Source organism: Lithobates pipiens, unplaced genomic scaffold, assembly GCF_037356315.1.
Source record: "Lithobates pipiens isolate NorthernLeopardFrog02 unplaced genomic scaffold, aLitPip1_a1.2 Scaffold_13, whole genome shotgun sequence".
Classification (NCBI taxonomy): Eukaryota; Metazoa; Chordata; class Amphibia; order Anura; family Ranidae; genus Lithobates; species Lithobates pipiens.
The window spans coordinates 221,136,640-221,156,779 of NW_027507718.1; the positions used below are offsets into that span (position 1 = coordinate 221,136,640).

A 20,140-nucleotide genomic window follows, 5' to 3' on the forward strand; every position below is an offset into this window, starting at 1 on the left:
GCTACCTTCTGGGGGGTCAGGTATGTCCTATGTACAATGTACAGCTGTGTGAGGCGGTCCGAAAGCCTGGGAGATACTCTCTTCACATCCCCCAATACATCATCCCACTCCTCATCCTCAATTGTTCCAACATCCACCTCCCATCTGGCCTTGGCGGCATAAGCCAATGCCCCGGAGCCTGGGAGACGGATGGTGGAGTAGAGTGTGGAAATCAACTTGGTTGGCTCAGCACCTGTGATTATGTCTACTATAGGAGGGACTGTCAGAGGGGGGTTGGAGCCGGCAAATTGAGTCTGTAGCGCATGTCGGAGCTGCAAATATCTGAAGAAGAGATGGTTAGGGAGTGTGAATTCTTCCTTTAGCATTTGAAAGGATTTAAGCCCAGTGCTAGTCATAACTTGGTGCATGTACAAGATCCCATAACGTGTCCAAGCTGCGGGGTCCGGAACGGACAGCAGTTCGGGCAAGTGAGTGTTGAACCAGAGAGGAGTGTAAGAATGAATCTGTGGGGTCCCAAGTTTGTTAAGGGCCGTCCGCCATATCCTCCTGTGGTATGTCAACATGTCTACTTTTTGATAGGGGGAACGTCTTGACAGTGGGGCCCTAAGAACTGACTGAAGTGGGGTGTGGGCAGGGTCGCCAGGGCATTTACAAAGTAATGTCTTGTATCTTGGTAGCTCGCTCTTGTCAAAGTGATAAAAATGGGACAATTGGGAGGCAAGATAATAATCCTGGAAATATGGAAGGGCAGCCCCTCCCATTGTCACTGGGTTCTTCAGAAGTCTCCAAGACAATTTGTGTCTGCTGTGGCCCCATATAAATGAATTGAGAATTGATTCAATCGTCTTGAAAAATTTTTGTGGTATATACAGAGGTGCATGCCACATCGAATAAAGTATCTTGGGCAGAAGTATCATCTTGACAAGATGGATGCGTCCCATAACACCCAGAGGTAGTCTGGCCCAGGTTTGTGTCTTGTTCTTGACCAGGGTGTAAAGGGGTTCAATGTTTAGGGGTACATAGTCTGTCAGCGATCTAGTGACCTGCACTCCCAAATACTTGATCACGGAAACCCTAGGGAGATCTAGAGGAGGGGACGTGGGTACAGGGGGGAAATGATCAAGCGGAAGGATCTGGGATTTGGACCAGTTAATGCTCAGACCCGAATGACTACCAATACAGTCTATGGTGTGGAGGGCTGCAAGAAGGGAGGGACCCGAGTCGGCGAAGTATAGGAGTGTATCGTCAGCATACATCCCAATCTTTTCCTCCAGGTTTCCTATCCTAAGACCACGAATTTTGGTGTCTGCGCGAACCATAATAGCCAGTGGCTCCACAGCCAGCGCATACAACATGGGGGAAAGGGGGCAGCCTTGTCGAGTCCCTCTCTCCAGCGGGAACTGATCAGAGAGCCAGCCGTTCACAAACACCTTGGCCCTCGGGGATTGATACAGGAGTTGGACCCATCGAATAAAGTTGGGGCCAAGTCCAAATCCCGAGAGGCACTCCCACAGGTAGTTCCACTCCACGGAGTCGAAGGCCTTGGCAGCATCCAAAGCCACCACGACCCGTGAGCCGACTTCATCATGGGATCCCTGGATGTTCATAAGTAAGCGGCGGATATTCATGGCCGTGTTTTTCCCTGGCATAAAGCCAGTCTGGTCAGGGTGGATCAGTGAGAGGATAACCTGATTAAGGCGGGAGGCAAGAATCTTGGCCAATATTTTAATGTCGACCTGTAGTAAAGAGATAGGTCTATATGATTCCGGATAGTGTGGGTCCTTCCCTGGCTTGGGAATCACAACTATTTGTGCTTCTCTGCTGGCTTTTAAAAAAAAAAAAAAACGGCGGACTCCCGCTTTAAAAATATACCATCCTCCTCCTAACTGTGTAAAAAAAGATGTATATACTTACCTGTTTTCATTCCACTAAAGTCCGGAATTCAACTTTAAGCCTACTTTACAGATACAACCTTTTCAGAAAAGATTATGCTTTTGGCTTTCAAATGTGTTTTCAAAGGCTACAAATGAAAGGGCCCATAAAATATTTGAAAGCGTACTGCAACAAAGCTGGCCATAAGCAGTCAAATCTAATATCACATTACCTTTAGCAGAAGTTTGCAGATCTCATATTTTCCTTTAGCAGCAGCTTCATGTAATGGAGTAAATTTCCAGAGATCTGCAACATTGACAGAAGCCCCATGTCTCACCAATAACTCTGCTACTTCGTAGTGTCCATAAGAGCAAGCATTGTGTAACGGAACTAGACCCCTGTTCAATGAGACAATCGTTGACAACATTAATAAGAGACAATAAAATAGGATTATCTTATAAGCAAAACCTCTAAACAATCAAAAAAAAAAAGGAAGAGAATAGTACAGTCCTAAATATACTTCAGTTTCATTGATCAATGCACATCTTACTGCAAAGGTCTGGGAGAACAGCAAAACATTAAATGAAACATATCTGGATTTATAGGGTTTTCTATGGACAAGAAAGTACAATGAAAGCATGCATAAAGATGTATTGTAACATCCCATATGATTGTTCACACCATACGGGTTGGCCAATGCAGTCCAAAAGCATAAACAAGCAAAAAACCTTGCTTTCTATTGTGTCAGTTTGCGCCAACACATTAGCATGGCTTGAGAAAAAAATGAGGCAGACAGCAGTTTATTTACACTAATTTGCTTATACCTAAAGTGTGCTGCAGCACGCTTTAGGTATAAGCAAATTAATATTTTTTTTCCTAAATTAGCAATGCAGCTCTCACACAAATGCACCACATCATTAATGTAGGATCAGTACCAGCACAATATCTTTGAATAGGCCACTATCAAGAGTGATGGACCCCAGGGTAATGAGGTTATACATTCTTTTTAAATGGTTTAAGAGAAAATCGAACAAGGACAAAATATTCAATAAATGCACTAGGAAAAGTGCAAATTCACGTTATCAATATACTCCATAGACGATTAGAGTTTAATACAGTATTTCCATGACAATCGTAATTCATGAGAAAAATATAGTGACATGACAAGCAGAGAAAACAAGTGACACATTTTGAGTTCACGGTTACCCTTTGTCTTTGGCATGTACATCAGCACCATGGTGCAGTAGATATTCCACGACAGAAACTCGGTTATAACCAGCAGCAAAGTGCAATGGAGTTGAATGACGACCTTCAAGATCCCTGCAATTCACATTCTGTGGGCTGCATAGCTGCTGTTAATAAAATCAATAAAATGAACAAAAAAAAAATGACTTGAGAAGTGCCAAAATATACACAAAAGATTGTAAATTTCAAAAAGATTTTAAGCACATGATTAGGTTAGCATTGACAGTAGTAGGTCATAAAAAAAAAAAAATCCCTTGTGTAGACCAGGAGCTGGAGAATATTTTTGTTGTTGAAAGAACAGGTTTAGAACTTTAGGGCCGGTTCACACAGCGAGCCGCGGCGAGGCGTCTCCGACTTCCTCGCCGCGACTTGCAGGGGGGGTCAGCGGCGACTTGCATAGGACTTCTGCATAGAAGTCAATGCAAGTCGCCCCCGAAGTCGCCCCGAAGTAGTACAGGAACCTTTTTTCTGAGTCGGAGCGACTCGAGTCGCTCCTCTCAGAACGGTTCCATAGTACTGAATGGGGGCGACTTGCGGGAGCGAGGCGAGCCGTGTCGCCTCGCCTCGCCTCGCAGTGTGAACCGGCCCTTAGGCTGCTCCGTCCCAAACTACTCAATCAAGAAATGCATCTCCTATGGGACTTTATGGCAGCCAAACAACATTAAAACAACATTGATTTAAAGAAAAAAAGTTCATTTATACAAAATATTAAAAATATTTTTCCATACATAAAAACCTCTGGTCTTGAAAACATACAGAAACACCTGTTGATCCACAAGCTGGGAGTAACAGCAAAGTGCACCATATATGTAACAATATTAGTTACCACACATTCTTCCCAACGTGTTTCAATTGCAAACCATCTTCTTCAGGGTTATCATGTGGAACATGCCTATATATATATATATATATATATATAAATATAATATGGCGAATTAGGTGGGCCTTTTGTTTTCAGTGGGCCTGCCCCCTGGGGCTTCTTCTCCTGACCCCTGTGGGAAGAATATTTTGCTCTGATCTGTGATCCCCTTGTAAATCAGCTTCAGCTATTTTATCTCTTTATCTCTCTTCTGGTCTATTCATATATGTGTAGTCTTTCTAAGACTAGAGGTATGGTGCACTTTGCTGTTACTCCAAGCTGGAAGATCAACAGACTGTATATTTTCAAGACCAGAGGTTTTTATGTATGGAAAAATATTTAAATCTTTAGTATAAATACAATTTTTTTTTTAATCGATGTTGTTATAATATTGTTTGGCTGCCATAAAGTCCCATGGGAGATGCATTTCTTGATTAGATTTAGAACTTTATACAAGTTTTATTTCGGCTATGCTGATCATCGGAGACAAAATTTCTTGCCCCAGTCGGAAAATCTTCCCGCATGCCCAGTGTGGTGAGGGAGATAGGAAGTAAACTGAATATCATCTCCATCATGGACACAGAGGATTTACTAAACCTGAAATGTGAAAAATCTGGTGCAACTGTGCATGGTAGCCAATCAACTTTTAACTTCAGCTTGTTCAATAAAGCTTTGACAAAAAAAAAAAAAAAACCTGGAAGCCGATTGGTCTCTCAGATTTTGCACTCTTCAGTTTTAGTAAACCAACCCCAGCAAAGGGAAGAGCTAGAATCTGGCCCAGGGTTTTCACAGTTGTCCCATCAGGATAGCAATACATTTTATTAAAATAATAAAAATGTTTTTTTTTTTTATAAAAGCATTCCCACGCATACATGAAAATGCAACCAAGTATATCACACGTGAAGTATCAGCACAAATGTCAGAGGGAGAGCAATATTTCTAGGGCCAGTGTTTATGATTAACTCTACAAAGAAGGCTTTGAAAGTGATGCCTATGAAAAATTTTAGGTATCTTAGTTTGTTGCCAATCCTCAAGTACGTGCAATTTGAGTGCTGACAGGTTTGGTCTACTCAATGAAACATCATCATTATATTTTAATAATGAATTCAATGTAGTGTATTTTTTCCTGAAAATTTGCTGGATAAACAGATGCACAAATATTGTGTGACATAAAAAATTGCAACTGCCACTACTTGATTCTACAGGGACTCTGCTTTCAAAAAATTTTTAAATGTAAGTGAAAGACAAAAATAAAGGATTTGACTTTGTCTGGGAAGGTAAATGTTTACTTTATGAGGTGTGTGCATCCCATAGTAACTGTAATCTGTTTAGACTGCCACACAGGAGTGCACTTTTTGATATGGATGCACCGATACTAGTTTTTTAAGCCTAAGTACAAATACCGATACTTTTTTCTCAAGTAGTCGCTGATCCTAATCACTGATACCTAGCATGGGCTCACATATATCCGGCGCGAGTTTGCAGCACAATTTCAAGCCCTGTCAAGCGCAACTTCGTTTAGCAGTTCAGCTGCGAATTGTTAAAGTACATGACACTGCAAATCGCACCTGAACTGGGATGAAAAAGAGTCTGGTATGATTTTCAGTGTCATACACTTTAACTACTTGCCTACCAGGTCATTTTTGAAATTTCTCTCCTACATGTAAAAATCATCATTTATTTGCTAGAAAATTACACAGAAGCCCAACACATTATTTATGTTATCTTAGCAAAGACCCTAGAAAATGAAATGGTGGTCGCTGCAACTTTTTATCTTGCATGGTATTTGCGCAGCAAATTTTTATATTTTTTTTGGAAAAAGTTTCATGCATTTAAAAAAAAAAAAACAGTAAAGTTAGCCCAATTTTTCTGTATAATGTGAACGATGATGTTACGCTGAGTAAATAGATACCATGCTTCAAAACTGCACACACTCGTGGAATGGCACCAAACTTCTGTACTTAAAAATCCCCATAGGTGATGCTTTAACATATTTTACAGGTTACATGTTTTGAGTTACAGATAAGGTCTTGACCTACAATTATTGCTCTCGCTCGAACGTTTGCGGCGATTACCTCACATGTGGTTTGAACACGGTTTTCATATGCGACTTATGCATGCGTTTGCTTCTGCGAGCGAGCACGCAGGGCACTTTAAACTTTTTTTTTATTATTCATTTTACTTTTTTCTAGTTTGATGCTTTCTTTTTAAAAAAAAAATTTGATCACTTTTATTCCTATTACAAGGAATGTAAACATCCCTAAGAGTGCATGACAGGTCCTCTTTAGAGTGAGATCTGGGGTCAATAAGTCCCCAGATTTCACCTCTAAGGCTGGAAAGCCAGAAATAAAATGAAAAAAATGTAAAAAACGATCCTGGCTTCCCAGCCGAGGCGGCTGCATTTTTTCAAATGCAGAGGCTGGGCGTGATGTCAAAATCACGCTCGGCCTCCGAACGATCATAGAGACTTTGCAGGCCTTCTGGCCTGCCGGAAATCTCTATAGTCATCATCCGGCGCCGGTCGTTTTTTTCCCCCCCGGTTCGCCGATTGTAGGGGCGAGCCAGGAGAAGCACCAGAGGGCGGCAGAAGGGGGACATTCCCTCCCATCGCCGGTAAGAACAATTGAGCAGCTGAACAGCCGCTATGATTGTTCTTATGGTGAAGGGAATCGCTGGCTGAAAAATAAGATATCTGAATGATGCCTGTAACTGCAGGCATCATTCAGATATCACCGCTCAAAGCGGACAATGTCATATGACGTTGGGCGAGTGGGAAGCAGTTAAATATTCACACCTGAACTGCTAAACGAAATTGCACCAGAATCTTGAAGGTATCGGTTTTAGTATCTGAGCATTTGCACGAGTACAAGTACTTGTGCAAATGCTTAGTATCAGCGCTGATATCAGCTCAATGCTACTTTTTAAAGCATAGATTGCTCAGTAGGAAGGTGGTAGAGTTTATTTCCGCTCCATCAAAGCGGGAGGCCTTCTGCATTCCAGAAATTTGTTAAGTCCACCATTCGACACATCATGGTGCATACCCGTACACAGCCATTTAATGCTTTTAACTGTATTTAAAAAAAAATTGGGGCATTACTTAGTAACAATGTGCAAAGAGTGGTGTGCTGTATTACATATTAAAATATTTCACCAATTAGTATTACCTTGTATATATCAAGTTATTAAAAGACAATATGTACTTGTTTGTTATAAGTAACAGCTGGACATCACTTCCGTTAGCCTTATGCTGGTAAATATCACACCAAACTATTGCGGAGTTTTATTACATACAGTTCTGCAATAAGTCAACCAAAATGTATATTTTTTTCCTATCTGATCCATGCTTAATTTAGAACATGAAAATAAGACACTTCATTATTATTAAAAGTTTTTACACTGCATTGCGCAAAAGTTAAATACGGTATCCTTTTTAAGCATAGGGTGATTGTAGCCATATTAGTGAACTTATTAAAGAAAAACATTTGAGTACTGTCTGTAATACTTTTTTCTTTTTCATTTGCAAGCAGTACTGCTTGAATCTTAAAAGAAGCAGATACAAAGAAAAAGCTTGTCCTGAAAACATTAATGTTAGTGCAAATAAAAAAATAAATAAAAAAAAAAGTATCACGGACAGTAATAATTTTGGCAATAAACAGGAACTGTCTTTTACACCTGCAGAGAAAGATTTTTGAAATAAACCAACTATTTTTAGAAGGGCTCTTAGCTATATTTTAAGGATGCTAAAGATGCATCTTTAGCTGAACTCGTTGGTTGTCATGGTTACACTAATTCAGCATCAGAGCTGTCTGCAGCATCCTTAAAGTAGAAGCAGAAAGGCCATTTAAAATATGGGCATTATTAGCTCAAAAAAAAAGTTTAAGACGCTAAACACATTATTCATTCATTTATTTTAGTAGCCTCTGTCTGTTCTCCAGATATATGCCTTAGAATGGTATAGATTTGTCCAATTTACTTACATATAAATGGACCAATAAAAGCATTTTCAGTTTCCACAAAACTATCACAAAGTTCATGAACACAAAAAGCTATGCAGCTCAAGTGTGCTCTACTTCAGTTCTTATCAATGGTGTGTATGTGAGCCGCTCAGGCTGCAAGGAAGTGCTGCTGTGAGTGCTGGCCAGGAAGGAGCCTGCCCACACTTGTGACAACAATAGACAAGAGTTAAAGGTCCCAGAAGCCACACATTGGAACAAGATCAGCCAAGTTGCATTCTCACCCTGGACCCCGCCTGGCCACGCCCCCAACATGTTTCGCTCTGCCCACCGGAGCTTACTCATGACAGTACAAGGTTTTCAGTCATCACTAAACACTCCTAAATGAGAATATTTTGTAGTTCACTAACAGCTTCTGTGATAATACATATGCATGAGATGAAAATGACATGTTAAGCCATAGTTGATTTCCTGATCAGAATATCTGCACTGGCATTTTACAGTGCTAGCACAGTAAGGCACTCCACTTTTTTCTTTTTTTTATATTGAGGATAAGTGCTTTCCACCACTGGGATCCTAAGTTTGACAGTACTAGGGAAACCAAGTAACAAAAAGAACGTTCACTTTCCAACTGGATGCTGGCGGAACACAAGACAAGTTGGTTGGCGCAACTTTGTTGACCCAATTATATTGCTTCACACAGATATATTGTTGAGAGGAAATGTAAGTTTACAGCAAATCTTTACACAGCAATGTTACACAGAACCCTACTGGATATCAGTGGATTCAAATACCTTCGCATTACAAATCAGAGTAATCTTAGACAGCTAATATCCAACAGCTGTAATGTCACTTTGGCTTCCCCCATCTTGGATTTTACCAAGAAAGAGAAAGAGAGAGGGATCCTGCAAGCGGTGAAATAGACAAGCTAATTTTGGCAAACTCTGCAGCACCAAACTAGGAGAAGAGTTATATATTGAATGTGTACCATCTGCTCCTCCCCACAGGCTTGTGACAGTGGGGGTGATCCCACAGGGGGCTGCAGGCAGAAGTATTCCCCTAATGTCAGACAGGAATAAAGCTCTGGAGGAGGGTGGATGGATGAATAGATTTCAAACTCTCTGACACTCACTCAATTATATCATTTCAATTGATAGATTTATTAGATTTATTAGATTTATTAGTTATGAGTGACAAGGAGAAGGCACATGTATTAAATACATTCTTCTCCTCAGATTTTACAAAGGAAATGGAGTATAATAAACAAGTCAGCGATGCAGCACAGAAGCCAGTGTTAAAAAAGGACTTAAAAAAACATAATCTGAATAAATCACCAGGACCAGGTCCCTGGCTTACACCCGAGAGTCCTCTAGGAACCTAGCCATGTTATAGCCAGACCGTTATCCTTACTATTTAACCACTTGAGATCCGCTCTATAGCCGAATGACGGCTACAGCGCGGAACTGCTTTGCCGGGACGACGTCTATTGACATCGTCCCGTGCACGGGCGCGCACGGCGCACTCTGTGATCAGCGAGTCTATGAGACTCGCCTGATCACAGATCGGAGCAAGGGATCGATCCCGACCCCTTACCACATGATCAGCTGTCAGCCAATGACAGCTGATCATGTGATCACAACAGAGCCGGTAATCGGTAAAAAAAGCCGATCACCGGCGGCCGTGAGAGGGACTTCAGTCCCGATCACGGCGAGCTGGGGCCAGTTCATCAGTGCCCACCTGCCCTCTGCCAGTGCCACCCAAGTATAGGAAAAAGTGCCACCCATCAGTGCCCATAGTGCCACCCATTAGTGCCCATAGTGCCACCTATCAGTGCCCGCAATCTGCCTCAACAAACAGTGCTGCACCTGTGCCACATATCTGTGCCCATCAGTGTCATCTACCAGTTCCCATCAGTGCCGCCTATCAGTGCCACATATCAGTGCCCCCTATTAGTCCCATCTATCAGTGGTACCTATCAGTGCCCATTAGTGCCACCTATCCGGGCCATCTTATCTGTGCCCATCTTTGCCCATCAGTGCTGCCTTATCTGTGCCACCTAAACTGTGCCCACCGGTGCCACCTAAACTGTGCCCACCAGTGCCACCTATCAGTGCCCACCAGTGCAGCCTCATCAGCGCATTTCAATGAAGGAAAAAAAATGACCTGTTTGCAAAATTTTATAACAAACTATTAAACATGATTTTTTGATTTTTTTATTTTGTATTTTTTGTTTGTTTAGAAAAAAATAAAACTCCCAGCTGTAATTAAATACCACCAAAAAAATGCTCTATTTGTGGGAAAAAAATGATGAAAATTTCATTTGGGTACAGTGTTGTATGGCCGCGCAATTGTCATTCAAAGTGCATCAGCACTGAAAGCTGAAAATTGGTCTGGGCAGGAGGGGGGTTTAAGTGCCCAGTAAGCAAGTGGTTAAAGGCCAAGTTCACCTTTGCTCACTTTGCTACTTCCTGGACAGATTTTTTTTTATCTTTTTCTGTTTCAATATGTTTATTGAGAATTTGAATAAACAGTAATAAACAAGAGATTACAATCTACTCCTTGTGAGCCCTCACAGGGGCCACTAATCATGAATACAAAACCAAAGGGCAAACCATCACAGTATACTTCTAATAAACTCGAGATAAGGAAGGGAAATGAGCAGGGGATGAAATCGAGACTGGTTCAGTACCAAACAACTCGTTCCCTTGTTGTTTCCTGAGGGTAAGCCCTTTTCCTACTACCCCCGTCCATGGGTGGCAGCAGTTTTTATTAGCAATGGGAGAGATTACTAAGGAGAGTGAAGAGAGATGGGGAACAGAAGAAGGAAAGGTAAAGAGAAGAAAGGGGGAGGAAAGGAGGGGGGGAAGCTCGGGCTCGGACGCCCCGCCAGGAGAATTTAGACCAAACCCAGGCATGCCGCTTGGAGCAGGGGGAATTTTTTTATCTTTTTAAATCTTTTTATTGAGTGATATATAAAAAAAACATATTGGTACAACCACCAACACGCTCAACATAAGCGTAAAGAGTCATAGGGTTTGGTACACAGAAGTATAAATTCGCAATTGTATATACCTGAGTGTCAAGTCTCAATAAAGAACAGTTACATATAAGTACAGAGTAGGCTGGATTCATTATAAAATTATTCGCAGTAAAAAAATGTGTTCTCCAATTCTCACACATTGTAAGTATAGAAAAAAAATTACTCAAAAATTAGAGGAAATAGTGAGAGTGGAGGAGCACCAAGTGTTCCACACCTTGTCGTATTTGCTGGGACAAACCCTATGCTCAATCATGATATTTTCATAAGGCAGTATCTGCTTCACCATCTGGATCCATTGATGAATAGATGGGGGAGCAGATTGATTCCACTTAAAGCGGGATTCCACCCTAAAGTGGAACCTCCGCTGATCGGATCCCTCCCCCCCTCCGGTGTCACAATTGACACCTTTCAGGGGGGAGGGGGGCTGAGATACCTGTCAAAGACAGGTATTTTCACCCACTTCCGGGCATAGACTCCCGTGGGAGTCTACGCCATTTCCTGCCCTGCCGCGCTGTCTGCTGGGACACACACGGGTCCCAGTGGCTCGCGCATGCGCAGTAGGGAACCGGGAAGTGAAGCCGATTCGCTTCACTTCCTGATTCCCTCACCTAGAATGGTGACTGCAGCAGCCGAGAGCTGAGCGATCGATCGGCCTCGGCTGCCGGCATCGCTGGAACCCGGGACAGGTGAGTGTCAATTTATTAAAAGTCAGCAGCTGTAGTATTTATAGCTGCTGGCTTTTAATATTTTTTTTTTGGTGGAATCCCTCTTTAAGTGTGATAGCCTTACGAGCTTAAAATAGTGTTTCTCTCAGCTTTATTCTAGTAAATTTTCACCATTGTTCTTCATCTAGAATGCCCAACAGACAGATGTGCGGATCCCATGACACGGGGACCAAGAGAATCTTAGACAATATATCTATCACCCGTTTCCAGTATACATCGGTAACAGGGCATAGCCACATAACGTGAATAAAGTCTACACACTGGCTGGTACATCTAGTACACTCTGGTGTTGGGATATAATGCATCACGTGCAACCTTACCGGGGTCAGCTAAGACTGATGTACCATGTATAGTTGAATAAACTTGTTATTAATAGCCGCTGAAACGGTTAAATGGGAGGTACATGCTTCCTCCCAGTCCTCATCTGACAAATCGGGTATAAGTGTTTGCTATTTATTGCGAACCTCCAGAGGATTTGTGTTACGTGAGGTAGCCAATAAATTGCAGTAAATGGTAGTAAACAGAAGAAATTAAACCCTTAGGGCCCTGTGACCTCAACACCCCAATCAATGGATAGTCAGAGAACATCGTGCTTGTAACTACAAATTGAGTTTGTAAAGCATGGCACAACTGGTGATACCTGTAAAAGGCTGTATGGGGGAGTTCATATTTTCTCTGTAAATCTATGAAGGAAGCCATAACATTCCCTGTGTATATGTCCTGTAGTCAGGGCCACCATCAAGGGGGTACAGCCTGTACGGGGCCTGCCCCGGGCCAGAAGGCAGCAGGATGGGTGAAGGAGAGCCATGCTGTGCATTACAGAAACTATCTCACAGCTTGTGCTCTCTGTGGCACTGAGTTCAGACATTGAGCTCTTTACTGTCACCTCTGGCTACTATGTGAATTTGCACCCCTTGTGTACTGGCTTTTCTGTGTCAGCAACACGTCAGCTTTGTGAAAATGAGCTGGGACAAAGTAGGAAGAAATTCTTTACAAGTATGGGCTGTGAAGGAAAGGGAGGGGGCTGTTTGTGTTCAGAGTGGGCCCAGAGCCTTGTGTGTTTACAGATTTGTGTATGTGTGGAGCTGACATACACACACACACACACACACACACACACACGTGTGGGGGCTGGGCTTGCATATATACAGGCAGTGGCAGTACGCTCCATTAAGGGCGCACGGGTGCCGCCCCCTCTCTCCAGCCACCCTTCTCTATGTATAATGGATAGATTCATGCATTGCATTGCATTAATCTATACATGGCCACTGTAGCCATCCCCTATTCAGGCGTCCAGCCCCTTTTCGGGGGCTGGGCGCCTAAATTACAGTGGCGGGCTGTATTTTTAGGCTCTAATAGGATTCAAAAAAGGTGTTCACCAAGGTGTGTTCGAAAAGTGAATGAATATTTGCTTTTCTAACACTGAACCGCCTCTCTGCCAATCAAGAAACGCGGGTGTGTTACTCGTCACCTGCTTGGTGAAAACGACAGGCGCTGTGATTGGACGGCTATCAGCTCGCCGCCGTCATGCGTTGCCCCACCGAGATAGGGTAAGTGCTGGGCAGACAGCGAGTGGGTGGGGGTTGTCACAGTGTTAACTTTTAAATGGGCACAGTGAGGCTGCGTTTGATGGGCACAGTGAGGCTGCATTTGATGGGCACAGTGAGGCTGCATTTGATGGGCACAGTGAGGCTGCATTTGATGGGCACAGTGAGGCTGAATTTGATGGGCACAGTGAGGCTGCATTTGATGTTTTTTTCTGAAATTTTCAGTTTGTTTTCTCCCCCCTCCTCCCAAAAATTTTGAGCACCAGCCGCCACTGTATACAGGTGTGTGTGTGTGTGTGTGTGTGTGTGTGTGTGTGTGTGTGTGTGTGTGTGTGTGTGTGTGTGTGTGTGTGTGTGTGTGCGCGCGCGCGCGCGTGGGGGGGCTGGCATTTATACAGGTGTGTGTGTGTGAGTGGGGGGCTAGTGTATATATATATATATATATATATATATATATACACACACACAGGTATGTGGGGGGCTGACATATAAACAGGTGTATGTGTGTGGGGGCTGGCATATATACAGGTGTGAGGAAGGCGGATATATATACAGGATTGAGGGGGGCTGAGTGCGTACAGGTGGGGTGGCCGGTGTGCATATTCAGTAGGATAGCCCGTGGGCAAGCCCTGGGGAATGTTGGTGGTCCTATCAGCCAGTGTAATACCTGTAATGAGGGCAGACTGTCGGAATCTTAGAACCAGTGTCTCATCCTGGACAGAATTTAGGTCATGAGACAGGAAGGAGTTGACCAGCTGAGGGTAGATGATGCAGGGTGTGTGCTAATGAGATGAGCTGGTCAACTCCTTCCTGTATCATAACCTAAAGTCTGTCAAGTAAGTAAGGCGGAAGTAATCGAGCAGTGTGCTTAACCACTTCAGGCCAAGAAGGATTTACCCCTTCCAGGCCATATTTTGCAAATAGTAATGCAACGTTGTACACAAAAAAAATTATGTCTTTTTTTTTCTCCACAAATAAAACTTTCTTTTGGTGGTATTTTATCACCTCTGCAGTTTTTATTTTTTGTGCTATAAACAAAAAAGCCAGCAATTTTGAAAAGAAAAACACGATTATTTACTTTTTGCTATAAAAAATACCCCCAAAAAAATAAATAAAAATGTCTTCATCAGTTTAGGCCAATATGTATTCTTCTACATATTTTTGGTAAAAAAAACAAAAAAAAAAACTAGCAGGACTGCGACATTGCAGCAGACAGAGCAGACACTTTTTTGGGACCGGTGACATTTGTAAAATGAACAGTGCTAAAAATAGCCACCAATTACTGTATAAATGGCACTGGCAGGGAAGGGGTTACAACTAAAGGGCGATCAAGGGGTTAAGTGTTCCCTAGGGAGGTGTTAACTGTGGGGGGAGGGGACTGACTGGGAGTAGAGAGAGATTGCTGTTCCTGATCACTAGCAACAGACCATCTCTCTCTACTCCCATGTGAGAATGGGGATCTCTTTGTTTACATTGACAGATCCCCGTTCTCTGTGGAGCGTTCGCAGGTGGCCGGACGCCGCGGCCGCGCACATCAGCTCCAGCAACGTGCGCGCGTGCTTATTACACTTAAATTGGCTGACGTACACCTATGGCGATTCGCGCATCCATGCCAACCTGCTGCGGTATAATGATGGCAGGTGGTCGGCAAGCGGTTAAACAGCTATAGAGTGAGGTAAGCTTGTGTAGAATTAATGGAAAGCGGTTTCATTTTTACAAAATAAGTACAATAATGCTATATTGGTACACAGGGGAGCTGGAATTTAGGGGGGGGGGGGGGAAGGTGAAGAAAGATGAATTTAGCCATTAAGGATAGCTTACCGACTGGAATAGTACCAGTTGATTGGTGAAAAGCGAATGAGGTACAAATAAAAAATAAATAAAAAAAAAGGCTGCAGCACTGACCGAAGCAATGGGCCTGCCCAAGAGCAGTTGGTCCTTAGATCTGAATTTTGATCCATCTATGGCCAGATTTATTCTATATCACTTCTCAAAGAAGACCTGTTGCTTCTTCTCCATACAAATAATGAATAGGAAATATAAAAGGGTATTTAAACAGGAAGTAAAGCCATTCTGTAGACTTGTACCTACAGGTAAGATATAATATGGTTTACCTGTAGGTACTATGAAGATCTCCTAAACCTTCACGGTTTAGGAGATATTCACACTTAATGCAGCTAGTGATGTCACCGGCGATTGCGTTCTGAAGGGACGGAATACCCGTGCTGTCCCTTCAGAGCTCCGTGCCGCGATCTGTGACTCCTGTGCACACGTGTGGGAGTGACATCATTTCGGCACGGCCAATCAGACGGTCGGAGGATGCAAATCTGGAAGGAAAACCAGGTGAAGATTGAAGCATCTGTAAGAGCTAACAGCGAGGCGGTGCAGGGCTTCGTTCTAAGGTATTTCATGTTCATGAGTTCATGTTCATAGTTCATGAGATGCATACTAGCACATTATGCCTTTAATTGCATGGCTTTTGTTTTTTTTAAAGAAAAAATGGTGAGATTTACTTCCTCTTTGAGCTACCTAAAAGAGGATTTCATTTACTTTGGCTGCCTTTTTATGTTCACAGTTTCCAGAGTTTAGATCCTCTTTAAATCCAACACCACCTTCAGTTGACAAAAGATAAAAACTTTTGAAGGTTAATGTTGCAAACAAATATATTTTTCAATATAAATATATGATTATTACTTCAGAAAACATCCACAAGGTTACTGCCTCGCATGCAAAACTCAGTTTTTGGGTGGAATTCTTCTTCAAATCCTACTATAACTTATTACTAGGAATGCTTACAAGGCACAACTGTATTTTACCTTTACAGTATCCAAGTCTCCAGCTTTTGAAGCCTCAAGTAGTCTGTAATCAACATCTGATGTGCGGACCGGTGTGTTCTCTGTTATAAAAAAATATATATATATTTAAAAAAATAAAATGTTAGACCTGGTAAAGTTAAAGCTATCTAGAGACCAATTAAATTTTAAAGACACCTTAGCAAACGTCCATGTAAAGCCCAAACAAAAAAATGTCATACATTGCAGGTTTCCAGTCTGTAGATAAGGCGTTTTCCATTATATTTCCCTGTTAAAACCATGAATAACAGAATCGCTGTCCTAGAATTGCTACACAAATGAAATCCACTGTATCTATAGAGGGAGCTATGGTTGATACCCAGGATAGATTTCAAATATGTCTTCCTCTCTTCATCCCCATTATATGGGTGTGGGAGGATTAGTAGTTTACAGAAGGAAGAGAACATTGTACTTTTAGTTCAGCTCTCAGGAAATGACACTGCATTTCTGGCAAGATCAACAGGTATTTTCTGTACTTGCTGAAAATAAAAGCAAAAAAATAAAATAATAATAATAATAATGTAGTCAATCCAGGGATGGTACATTTAATGAGAAGTGCCCCTTGTGCTCTAACAGCTGTTCTAACTGAAAACTGAAGTCCCCTGACCCTCCAGCCATTACCTTCCAGTGCTGTGTGGATTAAAATAGCAGTCAGACCTGTCACAGGCACTCGTCAAGAGTGCTATTTCGTCCCCCCCCCCCCCCCGTACTATAGCTTCCTTGAATGAAGTGTGTTTGTGAATGGAGGAAGCAAACCTTTTATTCACCTGCCTATCCTCCGTTTATAGATCACTTTTCACAAATGGAAGCCATAATACATCTTTTAGGAATGGAAGAGGGAGGTGGAAAAAAAAACATGCATAGTCAGGCATTCTGCCTGTGACAGGTCCAGCAACCTTATTTACAGATGCGAAGGTATTGGGGAGGGGGTTGGGCAGAGAACTTTGGATATAAACTAGGACAGCCGACACCAGCACAAGTGCCACTGCTCATTAAATGTAAGTACTGTCCCTTGTGCTTATGTTTTAAACAAATCTTTATCAAAACTTTGGTTTCATGGATTTAGATATTTTCAAGGAGCCTGCAAATTAACATGCAATTCCTAGGGGTCAACAGGTCCTTAGAAACTGGCAAACAAGGACCTGTTTCCCCAAAGGCTAGGCACACTGTTATGAAATGGCGACTTTCAGGCATTTGCAAAAGTAAATCAAAGAGGACTACATACCTTAACTATGTAGAACTCTTGCATTTCACGGTGTGGCCTACAGCTTGTAAGGCATTTGACCTGAATTCTGAACATACATTATGGGTCAAGCGTCAGGGTAAAGACAGGAACTGACAGAGTTAAGCATTCCCTATCTTTACCATATCTCAAAAATGTATTTTTCAAAACGGTCCCCAACTACATTTGTGGCCATATTTTTAGTAAGCAAACCAATCCTCTAAGGAAGGGGGGGGGGGGGGCTTCGGGGAGGGGCGCAACAACCTGTAGATTGCGATCAAAATCACGGTAAGGTGACTGGTAGATCATAGTCTGGGCTTGCTGACCCGCCATCCTAGAGAATCCCAGAGTGCAACAGTGCAGAGGGACTACTTGTAAAGTTGGAGCTGTAGTAGGGGGCAATAGCCGCATAAGCAAATGCCTCCTCTGTAGTGCTGGCTCTTGTGCCATGCAGAGTGATACCAACTGGACTCCACTTCTTATCCCAGCTAGTGGTCTCCAGAGTGGAGCCAATAGCAGCAAAGAAGACATCTTCAGGTCAGTGTGAAGAAATACACTGGGCATAAAAGCAGCATTGTGTTTTCTCATCGACTGCTTTAACCCCTTGGACCCTGCAGAAGGATGCAATTGTGGGCGCTTGCAGAGTGGCCTCATTTACTTGAATGGGCCACAATAGGCAGGAGGTAGCACCCACCAAAAGCACCACCCCAAACTTTACGTATTAACGAGCCCTAAGGTTATCACTGCCAAATGCAACTAAGACCTCATTTACAAGTGCAGCAGACACTTCTGTTCCTTTGAAAAGCGATCTGAGTGTTTGACAGGTGGTGAGAAGGCGATATATTGCCTCCTCACTTCCTGATTTAAACCCACGATTGCCATACAATGCATGCGATTGCGGCACGGTAGTACAGCAATTAGATATTTAAATCAGGTGTGAGGAGGCAACACTGTGCCTGGTGATCTTTAACTTTTCCCATGTTGTCCAGGTAGATCAATACCTCTTTAAGGTTGCCTACCCCTTCTCTAAGGCAGCCTTTCACAAACTTTCTACCTCATAGGACCACTTAGTCCTCATGCACACTGGATGTTTTTAATGCTGCCCTTACGGGCGTATGGCATTTTTTTTCTGCCTCTAAATGCCAATGTATGTTAGCCGACGTGTCCATGCACATTTAGGCTTCTTGAGGCAGAAATAAAGAAACAAAAAACATGGTCAGCGAGTCCAGGAGCAGCAATGTTTTGGCAGAAAAAAAAATGTTTGACACATTTTAAACCAAACATAACCGATAAGCAAATTTAGCGCTAGAGCATTAATTCATTTCAATAGCCAGAATAAATGATTATTCTAGTCAATGAAATGAAATTAATTAATGTCCGAATGCTTGATGTGCCTAAAACACGTTACATGTGCTTACGAGTTTTTTTTTTCCTGCCAAAATGTCACTGGAAAGGTGTCTATGAAAGATGACCAAAGCGAACAGTGTGCATGAGGCATTAAAATTATTTTCAGATCTCTTGAAATACCTGCCAAAAGTATTATAGCTACAAATCACAATACATTAACTTTATCAGTGACCTGCAGAAAGTATTAAAAAAAAAAAGGAATGCGACATGCCTAGAGTAATTTTACACCTGGACTTTTCTTTTTTTAACAAACCTGTTTTATACAACACAACTATTTCATAAAATAACAAAATAAATAATAGTGGATAAAGGAGAGATTTGTTATGTCCTGCACAAATAATCAGTAATGAAATACCCCCTTACCCTGGTGCTCAATAAAGTCTCCATTGGTGCACAGTATAAGCAGGAGATAAATCCAGTGCTGCATACTGTTCAAGGTACCCTATCAATGAGTTTATTTTGGGGGGGGGGCTAGTGCAAAAAAAAGTTTTTGACACAGCCTGTGAAACATACACCCACAAACAAACCCCCCACACTACCACTGACATATGACATTAGATATATAAAGCAAGCATATACAAGGAACAGGAGAGGGAATGCTTAACTTTTCCACTGAAATCATCTGCGTCCCCCTCCAGATCTTACTGTTTCTATCTTCTGATCTTTACATCAATGCTCTCCTGTACTGCTTTTGAGGTCAGTGGGAGGAACCAATGAGAGCTGTAGGTAATAGTCCTGAAGTGTCAGCAGACTTTGGGGAACTGTCCCTCATGAGCGGAGTCCATCAATGCACTCAGACAGAATTGTCTCTCATGTTTATAGGTACATTCTTGCTTTATACATCTTATTTATATCACAGGGTTGCTTTGAGGTAGTTGCAGGTAAAATTTTATGCAGATTATTGCTGAATACTAATACCATTAATAAATTCCTAGTTGCATGTCGTGTAAATAGTAAATAGTTATGTAAATAGTCAGGTAATGCTCATGTATTTTTTATTGCAATCATGGTCTAATCTCCTGTTCAAATAAGGGGTAGGTCAAGCACTTTCCTTGAGGAGAGAAGACAAATACAGATAAACAAACAGGTTGTACATCTAATTAGAATAGCAGGAACAAAAAAAAAAAAAAAACATTAACAAACATACAAATTAGTAGGTAATGAGCACTTGTTATTTTGTTATTGTGCACTGTGCAGGAGCCAAGGACTGAAATGCTTTGAGACCTGTATTTGTTTTTAGTCATACTGTAGATAGCATCTGGGTGCTGGATCAAACTAAATAAAGTGCAAGGGCTGGTAATGTACAGAAAGCAAAAATATATTTGTGTTACAGACATGATGCTGACAATATGATGAAAGCTAAAAATGTAAGTTGTACAGTATCTTCTATGTTAAACAGTGTATTCAAAAATGAAAAC

At 42.1% G+C, this 20,140-nt stretch overlaps 1 protein-coding gene across 2 annotated transcripts in view; it reads right to left on the reverse strand.

Moving 5' to 3' along the window:
• TNKS (tankyrase) overlaps positions 1–20,140 on the reverse strand; it is a 315,565-nt gene that overhangs the window by 60,814 nt on the left and 234,611 nt on the right. Inside the window, exons 13-15 of one of the 2 annotated variants that reach the window (XM_077476246.1) lie at positions 16,058–16,137; positions 3,079–3,221; positions 2,105–2,270 (exon numbers count right to left, since the gene is read on the reverse strand). In XM_077476246.1, coding sequence (XP_077332372.1) covers positions 2,105–2,270; positions 3,079–3,221; positions 16,058–16,137 — 389 coding nt within the window. Of the gene's footprint in view, positions 1–2,104; positions 2,271–3,078; positions 3,225–16,057; positions 16,138–20,140 lie in introns of both variants that reach the window. The other variant, XM_077476244.1, reaches the window with a different exon arrangement.